At 42.1% G+C, this 13,159-nt stretch overlaps 1 protein-coding gene across 1 annotated transcript in view; it reads right to left on the bottom strand.

Annotated features, from left to right (window-relative positions):
- eif5b (eukaryotic translation initiation factor 5B) overlaps positions 1 to 12,739 on the bottom strand; it is a 102,813-nt gene extending 90,074 nt beyond the window's left edge. The window contains exon 1 of the mRNA XM_080197116.1: positions 12,614 to 12,739. Within this exon, the coding sequence (XP_080053242.1) occupies positions 12,614 to 12,648 (35 nt within the window). The 5' untranslated portion in view covers positions 12,649 to 12,739. The remainder of the gene's footprint in view (positions 1 to 12,613) is intronic.
- Between the last annotated feature and the right edge of the window lie 420 nt (positions 12,740 to 13,159).

Raw genomic sequence — 13,159 nt, 5'->3', positions numbered from 1 at the left:
AGTTGTGATACACCTGGAAAGGATGCCTCTTTTTATTCACTCATAGAGCATGACTGTTGCTGGCTGGCCATTGTTTGTTGCCCATCCCTAATTACCCGAGGGCAGTTGATGGTCAGCCACATTAGAACATAGAACAGTACAGCACAGTACAGTCCCTTTGGCCCTCAATGTTGTGCCAAGCTATGTCCGAACCCAAGATCAAGCTATCCCACTGCCTATCATTCTGGTGTGCTCCACATGCCTATCCAATAACCGCTTGAAAGTTCCAAAAGTGTCTGACTCTACTATTACAGCAGGTAGTGCATTCCACACCCCAATCACTCTGAGGAAAGAATCTGCCTCGGACATCCCGCCTACATCTCCCATCACAAATCTTATAGTTATGCCCCCAGTAACAGCTACATCCACCTAAGGAAATAGTCTCTGACCGTCCACTCTATCCCCCTCATCATCTTATAAACTTCTATTAAGTTGCCTCTCATCCTCCTCCACTCTGAAGAGAAAAGCCCCAGCTCCCTCAACCTTTCCTCATAAGACCTACCCTCCAAACCAGGCAGCAGCCTGGTAAATCTCCTTGGACTCTCTCCAATGCTTCCACATCCTTTTTATAGTGAGGTGACCAGAACTGCACACGGTATTCCAAATGTGGTCTCATCAACGTCCAATATAGTTGCAGCATAACCCCACAGCTCTTAAATTCAAACCCCCTGTTAATAAACGCTAACACACTATAAGCCTTCTTCGCAGCTCTATCCATTTGAGTGACAACCTTCAGAGATCTGTGGATATGAATCCCAAGATCTCTCTGCTCCTCCACATTCCTCAGAACCCTGCCGTTGGCCCTGTAATCTGCATTCAAGTTTGTCCTCCAAAATGAATCAGCCTGCACCTATCAGGGTTAAACTCATTCTGCCAGTTTTCAGACCAGCTCTGCATCCTATTACTGTCTCTTTGCAGCCTTCAAAAGCCCTCCACCCCTTCCATACTCCACCAATCTTGGTCTCATTAGCAAATTTACTAACCCACCCTTCAGCTCCCTCTTCCAAGTCATTGATAAAAATCATAAATAGCAGAGGAGCCAGCACTGATCCCTGTGGTACGTCACTGGTAACTGGCCTCCAGTCTGAAAATTTTCCCTCCACCACCACCCTCTGTCTTCTATGAGACAGCAGTTACTTATCCAATTGGCCAAATTTCCTTCTATCCACACCTCCTTACCTTCTTCATGAGCCTACCATGGGGAATGTTATCAAATGCCTTACTAAATTCCATATATATGACATCAACTGATCTACTTTCATCTATACACTTAGTTACCTCCTCAAAGAATTCAATCAAATTTGAGAGGCAGGACTTATCCGTGCTGACTATCCCAAATTAAGTTGCATCTTTCCAAATGGTCATAATCCTATCTCTCAGGACCTTTTCCACTAACTTGCCGACCACCGAAGTAAGACTAACTGGCCTATAATTACCAGGGTCATTCCTGTTTCCTTTCTTGAAGGGAGGAACAACATTCCCACTCTCCAGTCCTCTGACAGAATTCCCATGATGTGGGTATGCCGGCGTTGGACTGGCGTAAACACAGTAAAAAGTCTGACAACACCAGGTTTTAGTCCAACCTATTTATTTGATAATATACTCACAAGCTTTCGGGTTAGCCCCTTCACCTGACGAAGGGGCTAACCCGAAAGCTTGCGAGTATATTATCAAATAAATAGGTTGGACTAAAACCTGGTGTTGTCAGACTTTTTACTGAGAATTCCCATGGACAGTGAGGACCCAAAGATCAAAGCTAAAGGCTCCACAATCTCATCCCTTGCCTCCCAAAGTATTCTAGAATGTAACCCATCTGGCCCAGGGGACTTATCAACCCTCAGGTTTTTCAAAATTGCTAATACATCCTCCTTCAGAGCATCCACCTACTCCCTCCTATCAGCCTGCACCACACTCTCAACAAAAACATGGCCCCTCTCCTTAGAGAGCACTGAAGAAAAGTATTCATTCAATGCTTCACCTACGTCTTCTGACTCCATGCACAAATTCCCACTACTGTCCTTGACCTCACCCTAGTCATTCTTTTATTTCTCATATAAGAGTAAAAAACCTTGGGGTTTTCCTTGATCTGACCCGCCAAAGACTTCTCATGCCCCCTCCTAGCTCTCCTAAGCCCTTTTCCTTAAACTCATTCCTTGCTACCTTGTAACCCTCAAGCGACCCAACTGAACCTTGTTTTCTCACCCTTACATACGCTTCCTTTTTTACTCTTGACAAGACATTCAACCTTTTTTGTGAACCATGGTTCCCTCACTGAGCCACTTCCTCCCTGCCTGACAGGGATATAACTATCAAGGACACGTAGTTTTTGTTCCTTGAACAAGCTCCACTTTTCACTTGTACCTTTACCTGACAGTTTATGTTCCCATCTTATGCTCCCTAATTCTTGCCTAATCACATCATAATTACCCCTGCCCCAATTATAAACCTTGCCCTGCCATACAGCCCTATCCCTCTCCATTGCAATACTGAAAGACACCGAACTGTGGTTACTATCTCCAAAGTGCTCTCCCACAAACAAATTTAACACTTGGCCTGTTTCATTACCCAGTACCAAGTCCAATGTGGCCCCACCTCTTGTTGGCTTTTCCACATAGTGTCATGAAACAAAAGGACCGTAGGAGGAGAGGTAATAAGCCGTGGATAACGAAGGAGGTGAAGGAAAGTGTTAAATTAAAAGCGGAGGCGTTTAGAGTAGCTAAGAGTAGTGGGCGAGAAGAGGATTGGGAGAGGTTTAAATGTCAACAAAGATTGACAAAGAAGTTGATAAAGAAGGGTAGGAGAAACTATGAAGCTGGGCTAGCGCTTAATATAAAAAAGGATAGCAAGAGTTTTTATAAATATATAAAAAGGAAGAGGCTGGCTAGGGTGAACGTTGGTCCCTTAGAGGATGAGAAGGGGGACTTAGTGGTAGGGGATGGGGATATGGCTGAGGTCTTGAATAACTTTTTTGTTTCGGTCTTCACGGAGGAGGACGTGAATAATTTGCCGGATGTTAGAGATGGAAAGGTGGTAGGACTGGAGGGTCTTAATGACATTACTGTTACTAGAGAGGTGGTGCTCGACAGACTGGAGGGGCTGATTGTGGACAAGTCTGCAGGACCGGATGGAATGCATCCGAGGGTCCTGAAAGAAATGGCGGAGGTGATAGTGGATGCCTTGGTGGTTATTTTCCAGATGTCGCTGGATTCCGGGGAAGTGCCGGAAGATTGGAAAACGGCTAATGTTACACCGTTGTTTAAGAAGGGTGCCAGGCAAAAGGCGGGGAATTATAGGCCTGTTAGTTTAACGTCTGTTGTAGGTAAAATGTTAGAATCCGTCATCAAGGAGGAAATAGCGAGGCATCTTGAGGGGAACTGCTTGATAGAGCAGACGCAGCACGGTTTCGTTAAAGGGAAGTCGTGTCTGACAAATTTACTGGAGTTCTATGAGGATGTGTCTAGGGCGGTGGATAGAGGAGAGCTGGTGGATGTGGTCTTTCTTGATTTTCAGAAGGCGTTTGACAAGGTACCTCACAAGAGATTATTGCAGAAGGTCAGGGGGCATGGAGTTGGGGGTAGGGTGTTAGCATGGATAGAGGACTGGTTGTCAAATAGGAGGCAGAGAGTGGGGGTCAACGGGTGCTATTCGGATTGGCGGATGGTGACTAGTGGAGTGCCCCAGGGGTCGGTGCTGGGGTCTCAGCTATTTACCATTTATATAGATGATCTGGAGGAGGGAACCGAGTGTAGGGTGTCGAAATTTGTTGATGACACCAAAATTGGTGGAAAGGCAAATTGTGCGGAGGGTGGGGAGAGTCTACAGAAGGATCTAGATAGGCTGGGCGAATGGGCCAGGAAATGGCAAATGGAATTTAATGTTGGCAAGTGTGAGGTGGTCCACTTTGGTAGGAATAATGGTAGGAAGGATTATTACTTACGTGGAGAAAAACTGCAGCAGGCGATGGTGCAGAGGGACCTCGGGGTCCTTGTGCATGAGTCGCAAAAACCCAGCTTGCAGGTGGTCAGGAAGGCGAATGGGATGCTGGCCTTCATCGCGAGGGGGATTGAATATAAAAGTAGGGAGGTCTTGCTGCGGCTGTATAGGGCATTGGTGAGGCCGCAGCTGGAGCACTGTGTGCAGTTTTGGGCGCCGTACTTACGCAAGGATATTTTGGCCTTGGAGGGAGTGCAGAGGAGGTTTACTAGGCTGATGCCGGAGTTGAGGGGGTTGAGCTATGAGGAGAGGCTGAATAGATTAGGCTTGTACTCGTTAGAGTTTAGAAGAATGAGGGGAGATCTCATTGAGACATATAAGATGATGAATGGGATGGATAGGATGGAGGTGGAGAGACTCTTCCCACTCAGAAAGGATAGTAGGACTAGGGGGCACAGCCTCAAGATAAAGGGGGGGGCGGTTTAGAACAGAGTTGAGGAGGAACTTCTTCACTCAAAGGGTGGTGAATCTCTGGAATTCTCTGCCCATTGAAGTGGTGGAGGCTACCTCGCTAAATATTTTTAAGACGCGGGTTGATGGGTTCTTGATAAGAGAGGGGATTAAGGGTTATGGGGAGAGGGCGGGAATGTGGAACTGAGCCACAACAGATCAGCCATGATCTTATTGAATGGCGGGGCAGGCTCGAAGGGCTAGATGGCCTACTCCTGCTCCTACTTCTTATGTTCTTATGTTCTTATGTAACCCTCCTGCACACACTGTACAAAAAGTGCCCCATCTGAACTATCCAACCTATAAAGGTTCCAATCAATATTTGGAAAGTTAAAATCACCCATGATAACTACTCTGTGACTTCCACACCTATCCATAATCTGCTTTCCTCCTCCACATCTCTATTACTATTTGGGGGTCTATAGAAAACTCATAACAACATGACCACTCCTTTCCTATTTCTAACTTCAGCCCATGTTACCTCAGCAGGCAGACCCCCTCGAAATGCCTTTCAGCAGCCGTTAAACTATCCTTGATTAACAATGCTACTCCTCCACGAACATTGTTGTGGCTATGGAGTCACATGTAGTCCAGACCAGGTAAGGATGTCAGATTTCTTTTCCTGCAGAACATTAGTGAGCCAGATGGGCTTTTCCAACAATCAACAATGGTTTCACGGTCATCAGTAGATTCTTAATTCCAGGAATCTTTAACTGAATTTAAATTCCACCATCTGCCGTGGCAGGATTCGAACCGGGGTTCAGAAAATATTAGCTAATTTTCTGGAATAATATAGTCTAGCAATAATACCACTAGGCCATTGCCTCCCCTGGTGCACTTGGAAAAATGGGCAAAAGTCGTAGCAGACGTGTTAAATTTCCTTAGCGTCCTGAGAAAGTAGAAGCATTAGAGGGCTTTCTTAACTATAGCATTAGCATAGGGGCCAGGACTGATTGTTGATGATTTGAGCACCTAGAAACTTGAAGCTTTCGACCATTTCCACTTCATCCCTGTTGATGTAGACAGGGACATGTCCTCCACAACATTTCCTGAAGTCAACAACCATCTCTTTTGTTTTACTGACATTGAGAGATTATTGTATTGCACCATTTCACCAGATTCCCTATCTCTTTCCAGTAGTACTCCATCTTGCCATTGTTTTAGATACAACCCACTACGGTGGTGTCATCTGCAAACTTAAAAACAGAGTTGGAACAGATTTTGGCACGCAGTCATAAGTGTATAAGGAGTATAGTAAGGGACTGATGATAAAGCCTTGAGGATTATCGTGCAGGTGTCATTACCTGTCCTTAACTGATTACGTTCTGTGGGTTAGAAAGTTTAGGATCCAGTCATAGAGGGAGGAGTCAAGCCCTAGGCCCCTGAGTTTAGAGATAAGTTTTGTTGGAAAAATGGTGTTGAAGGCTGAGCTGTAGTCAATAAATACAAGTCTGACGTAAGCGTCCTTGTAATGTTGGGTTGAGTGCATGACCAGCGAAATGGCATCTGCTATGGACCTATTGCGGCCATAGGTGACCTGTAGTGAATCCAGGCAATCTGGCTTTTATTTTAAATTTCCCGTTTGGTCTGTTGCCAAGAGTATTTTTCTCAACTTCTGAAAACAGCCAGTTTGAAAAAAAATGCTAATTTACACTTCCGCCACCTCAAGAATCAATACCTCTCATCTTCCGGCTTGTGTCTCAAGATGATTTTATGGGATTCCTAAAAGCACTGTGTGTACACCTCTGTCTCCGCAGCAGTTCAAAAAGGCAACTCACCACCACCTTCTCTAAGGAAAGCTAGGGTTGGGAAATAAATGCTGGCCTAGCCAGCAATGCACAAATCCCATGAATGAATTTCAAAAAAAAAAAATCACATATATAATAGCACATGTGTTATAGGTTTTCTGTTCCCACTGAAAAAAAGGCCATGGCCTTGGTGTCAAATCCCTCTATATTCTTATTCTGCTTCCTCTGAGCAATATTCTCCAGCTATTTGTCCCCACACCAGGCATCCTGGACTGCTTTGACATTAATGGTTCTTTCAAGTCATTCCTTCCACTTTGCCATGAAGTTTTTTTTTGTCACAATATTCCTCTATTTCTTTTTCCTTTCACTTCTCTCCATACCTTAAAGTCTTCTACATACCTTTAACTTTTGCAATACCATCGGCTTCCCCTGCCCCTGAAATAGATGCTCATTGGCCTGCGAAAAGTCAACTGGTGTTAAATACTGAAACATTTATTTTGTAAATAAGAGGAATAATTTTGTAACCAAAATGAAAGTCACTTGTTCCCACACTTCCAACGTCCAAACGTCATGCAACATCAATAAATGGCAACAAAGTTCAAGCTTAGAGAAATATGTTATTCCCACATTTCATAAGTGGACAACAAAAGGAATTTGTCACCGTAAGGACAAACACACAGTAACATACTCAGCATCACTACCCCTTCTCCCTTAAATTCAGCATGCTTATTCTAATTTTCAATGTAACCAAAGATAATTCTGGTTTCCACCGAAAAGTGATTTAGATTATCTCAAACTTGTAAACATCTGCTTCAGAAAATATCTGGCTGTAATTTGTGCAAGAATTGCAAAGTGCTTCTGTTGTTAAATGACAACAGTAAAGCATGTGCTCACAAATAATTTATTCATCTGAAATTAAAAATATAGAAATCAGGAAGGTTCTAGACCCATTCTCCATTTATACCGCTATTGTTGATTTCAGTTGGGGTATCAGCAGGATCACTACAAATGGGTTCAACACCTCCAACTCAAAAGCCAAAATATCAGTTGGGATTTCCACTCCCGTACGCTGGGAACAGCACGTGTGGTACACATTCATCTTCCTTCCCGTCTCCACCAATCAAGAATTTTACAGCAAATGAAGTACTTTTCATAGGCACTGTTACTGTTGCACTGCATGAAATACAGCTGTAAATGTGTATGCAATAAGGTTCCAAAAATAGTAATTAATGGCCAGATAATCAGTTTTAGTTATATTAATTTAGGGTTTATTATTGGATGGACAAGGGCCATGCTTTCCTGTATTCCGTCAAATAGTGCCTTTGGATCTTTTACATCCTCCTGAGAGGACAAAAGAAGCCTCAGTTTAATGTTTCATCACAAATACAACAGCTCGTACAGTGCAGCACTGCCTCAATCCAGCTCTGAAGGGTCAGCCAAGATGCGTGCTCAAGTCTGTGGGACTTAAACTCATTTCAACCTTTTGACTCAGATTTTACAGATTACCACTGAAACTCTGAAGAGGATATAGCAAACAAAATACCTAAAAATGCAAGGACAGGTATAAATTGGATGGCATAGTGGTTAGCACTGCTGCCTCGCAGTGCCAGGGACCCAGGTTAATTTCCCAGCTTGGGTCACTGTCTATTTGCACATTCTGCATGGGTTTCCTCCAGGTGCTTTCGTTTCCTCCCACAATCGGAAAGGCATGCTGGTTAGCTGCACTAGCCATGCTAAATTCTCCCTCACTTTTCCTGAACCAGAGCCAGAAATTGGCAATTAGGGGATTTTCACAGTAACTTAATTGCAGGGTTAATGTAAGCCTACTTGCGACATTAATAGATAAACTTGAAATTTCTATCATAAAATTAGTTTCCCCACCAGACCTTAGAAAACTGTCTCTTAAAGCTTTCTTTGTTGATCTTAACTCAATCATTTGTCCACAAAAGTTATCATACTTAATTAGTAACTTAAAAAAACTGGAGCTTACAAATACATTGCAATGATCATATACACATTAAGTGTTAATTTGTTTGGTGACAAGGCCAAAATTACAGAATACCCCAACATGAATAGCAAAATTTTCAAATCAATAGCCTGAAAAATAAATTATATCCTACCAAAACACTAAGTTTTAAATCGGAGATACACCAGCAAATTTGATAATACTTGGTAAACTAGAACTGACACAAAAACTTGAAACTTAAGGCAACTAGTCTCCATCCACCTCCTTCACCTGGCTGAACTTGTTCTCTCATTGAAAAATTCATCTGCTACCTCTTTCCAAACCCTCAAAATAAAAGCTATTGATACCAGTACCCACATGCCTGTCTTTTTGTTGGCTATGCGGAATATTAAATGTTCTAGTCCTACTTGGACACCCTCCCCCTACTCTTTTTTTCAGGTACATTAATTGTTGTTTTGATGTTGCTTCCTGCTCTTACCCAGAATTGGAAAACTTCACAAACTTTATCTCCAAATTTCCATCCTTCTCTCAACTTCACAGGGTTCATCGCCAATGTCTTGACTTTTTTTCTATATTATTTCATGGGACATGGCATTGGTGGCAAGGTGAGCATTTATTGCTCATTCCTAAATTTCCTTCGACCCAAGTGGCTTGCTTGGCCATTTCAGAGGGCAATTGAGAGTCAAACCACACTGTCATGGGTCTAAAGTCACATACTGGCCAGACCAAATAAGGAGGGCAGATTGTTTTCCCTAAAGAACATTAGTGAACCACTCAGACTAGCTTTCAATTTTGGATTAATTAATTGAATTGAAATTCTACCATGGTGGGACTTGAAACCATGTTGCCAGAGCATTAGCCTGGGCCTCTGAGTTACCAGTCCATCTTGGTCATCTGCATTTCTGAGGACAGGTTAACAACAAATATTCATGATAACCCCACTGACTCCCATAGCTACTTGACACAATTCCTTACACACTGACCCTGGAAGATTCCATTCCATGCTCCCAATTTCACCATTATATTGGTTTGGATGATGCAACCCTTCATAACAGCACTTTATATAGGAGTCTTCCTTTTTCCTCATCCAAGGATTCCCCTCCACAGTGCTCAACAGGGCCCTTGATTGAGTCTGATCCATTTCCCACCCTTCTTCTCTCAGTCCTTTCCACCTCTCTGAAAACCATGTTAGAGTTCACCTGTTCCTAATCTGCACATAACCAGTCTCTGTATTCAACAGATCATCCTCTGCCATTTCTGCCACTTCCACCAAACACGTCTTTCCCTCCCCTCTCCTTTCTGCATTCTGAAGGGACTGTTCCCTCCGCAACTGTCTAGTTCACTCTTCAAAATACCCTAACATTAATTTTCCCTTCTTTTGGAACCTTTCCAAGCAAAGAGAACGCTTGCTTTTCTATCTTCTGTTTCCTCACAATCCATAATCCTAAAGATTTCTTCCTTCCAGGTGAAGCAACAATTTTTGTACTTTTTTCACTTCGGTATATTGCGTTCACTGCTCACAATGCAGTCTCCTCGACACTGAGAGGACCAAACAAACATAGATCGGGTGGAATCTTTGTAGAACACCACTATTTAGTTTACAAGCACGATCATGAGCTTTCAATGGCCTACCATTTTAATCCTCCATCTTACTCCTGCACTGATATACCTATGCTCAGCCCACTACAATGTTTCCAATGAAGCTCATAGCAAATTCAAGTACCTTATCATTCGATTAGGCACTTGACAGCTTTCTGTATTCAACAATTGGCTCAACAATTTCAGACCATAATCTCTTGCATTCCCATTATGTTTAGTTTTCTTTTTCTTTTTTTTCTGCTTTGCATTCAGATGTCAGCTGTTCATTATTCAAACCATTCACATCTCCTGTGTGCTCATATTTTGTTTTATTTATCCCATTAACTCTCTCTCTTTGGTTTTGTCCCTTCAACTCTTGTGTCATTTAATGTCTTCCATCTCTCACTTTCCTTTCTGTTCCTCCCCATTTCGCTCCTTAAAAGCTATTAACATTTCTAACTTTCTTGGTTCTGGTGATGGAGTTAGCATTTCAGGTTGTCACCTGGTTCTCTTCAAAGATGCTGCCTGACATACTGGACATTTCAAGTGTTTATTACAGATTTCCAGCAGCCACAGTATTTTGCTTTTGTGTTTGAAACTCAACACATCTGATTTTTTTTTAAAAATCAAGGTTGTTCTTTGACCCTTCTCTCTTGCTTTGGGTTTCCTGATCTATACACAGACAAACAATTATTCTCACTTCCCTCTCCTCACACTCATTCCTTTTACAGACACTATATATTCACCTTTCCCACTGGTCCACTTTCTGCACTGAATCTCATTACGTCTAATGGTTAATAGTAATAATTTGTCCATAGACTTGACCCAATATATTTTATCTGAAATTTATGTATTCATTTTTGGTTAAAAAAGGACATGTGCTGCAAAGCTGAGCTCGTGGTGGTTGCGATGGTGTTGGGAGTGCCTGCTTCATGACTAGTTTGTTTCAAAGTTCAATGTGCATCAGTCCAGCTGCCAGATCTGGCACGAAAGCAAAAATTAAGCAATACTGATTAGTTCAACTTTCTGACTAACTCGGAAAGCAAGATTTTCTGGGCTAATTTATGTTTTACATACCAAGAATGAATGCATGATAGATGCAAGAAACTTCACTTAAGTGTGAATTGCATTGGATCACATGATGCAGTGGATCATTCCTGCTGATCAAGTATTACAAAGGTGAAATTAATTAATATTTAAACCTTTTGATGGGGGAAATATTTAATGGGTGTATTAATAAAAGAGGTACAGCAAAACTGACCAGGAGATTAATTATACAGCTGAAAAATAATTTTCAAAGTTGTACTTGTAAAAGAAAATCTTAATCAAACAGAAATACCTACACTTTCAAAAGTACTTTCATTCTTGGGAACTGGATGGTGAAAGATCCAATTAGTAATCCCTAAAGATTTTCTATTCCTTTCATTAAGCACCAGAGAAAGCATTCTTTCTGGTTGTATCACAGCTTGGTATAGCTCCTGCTCTGTTCAGGACCACAGGGAACTACAAAGGGTGATGAGTGTAGCTCAATCGATCACGCAAACCAGCCTCCCATCCATTGGCTCGGTCTACACTTCCCACTGCCTCAGCAAAGCAGCCAGCATGATTAAGGACCCTACGTACCCCAAACATTCTCTCTTCCACCTTCTTTCTTTGGGCAAAAGATGCAAAAATCTGAGGTCATGTACCAACAGACTCAAAAACAGCTTCTTCCCAGCTACTGCCAGACTTTTGAATGGACATTAAGCTGATCTTTCTCTGCACCCTAGCTATGACTGTAACACTACATTCTGCACTCTCTCATTTCCTTCTCTATGAACAATATGTTTTGGCTGTATAGCACACAAAAAAAAAATACTTTTCATTGTATCCCAATACATGTGAAATAATAAATCAAATCAAAGTGTTAAAGGAAAATTAAAGTGTGGGCAAGATTCAGAAAAAGACAAATCTAATTGGATACTTGCTTTTACTCACCCCAAAGACTTTTTTGACATGTACTTGGCATACTAAAGGTTTTATTTCGTATACCCACATTTTTTGGAGTTCTAGTTTTTTGCTTATATTCAGGCTTATGTGTAATCAATGCATTCACTAAAGGTCCAGGCTCCAAAAGCAAATAAATAAGTTCAAGACAATATAAACAGTCACCTTTTGACAAAGATTTGTAACTGTTGCTATAATAAAGGAGTTGTGTTACATTCAATACTATCATATGATCAGTGATTTATTTTAAGATCAGAACCTAGAAGTCACTGTTGGTAAAATGAAAATTTGATTGACTACTTCACATATTCAGAGTGCCTATGGTTACTACCTTGGCAAGAATGTTTAGCCACTTAAATTCAGTTATGATTCAAACTTATATTTAAAATTCTGCATCAAAAATGCACAAAACAGCGTCGCATTTTCTGGTATAATGCCCTTTAACCTCTTTATAGAATAAAAATCACGACATACGTTACATCAACTTCTAAAATTACGAATATACTGGATAGAAGTCGCATATGGAAGCAAAATTCTGAACCTTTAAAGAATCAGCAGGTCCAGGAGGTAAATAAATGAGTGTCAGCGAGAGAAAGGTGAGGATAGGACCTCAAATTCTCCCATTTCCACAAAACGAATAAACGTTAAGCACTATTAAAAGCAGGCCAGTCTGTCAGTCTTGCGTCATGTTGGTGATAGATAGAAACCTGGTTTTCTGGGTACTCGAGCAGGAGCAGCAGGTCCAGCCAGCGGCCTAGGCAAGCAACAGCTTCCATAACGTGCTTCCTCCCCTCTGCGACAACAGCTCCGAATTACACTGAACAAACAGAGCTGCGGGCAGCTCAGCACTCACTTGTTCTCACTCTTGTTTTTCTGTTTCTTTCCCATCTTTTTCTCTTCGCCCTCTTTCCTCTGTCACTTTTTAAAATCTCTTTCACACATATGGTAGTTGCCTGAATCTGCGCCTGCGCGACGGCGTGTTGACGCGTCGCCTGAGCTGCTCTCCGATTGGTTGCGGCCGGCCGCCGCCTCCACCTGTCGACGCAAGCTGTCAATCACCTGGTGCGGAAGCAGGGAGCGCAGAGCAGCAAATACTGCGCAAAGCAGAGGCTGAAGGGGGAGTGTGCAGAAACATAGGGTGTACGGAAACGTAGAGTGCTGCTTCAATCCTGTTTTTATGCTAATTGTTTTAGAAAGGGGGATTCTGACACATTTCCCTCCCGGGGGCGGGAACAAATGTCCAAAAGGGAAAAAGTCATTTTCCTTTTTTTAAAAGAAAATTGGCTTCTACCTCAGTGTCAAATCTTCAAAGTTGAAATTTACTCTCCTTTTGTATTCAGATGAGGTCAACTTCGCAAGAAATATTAGCATTATTTTCTCATTCTATACATTGTAGAAA

This window comes from Carcharhinus amblyrhynchos, chromosome 10 (assembly GCF_965287045.1).
Source record: "Carcharhinus amblyrhynchos chromosome 10, sCarAmb.v2.hapA, whole genome shotgun sequence".
NCBI lineage: Eukaryota > Metazoa > Chordata > Chondrichthyes > Carcharhiniformes > Carcharhinidae > Carcharhinus > Carcharhinus amblyrhynchos.
Note: the sequence above shows the minus strand (reverse complement) of the source record. Positions and strands in the feature narration are given on the sequence as shown.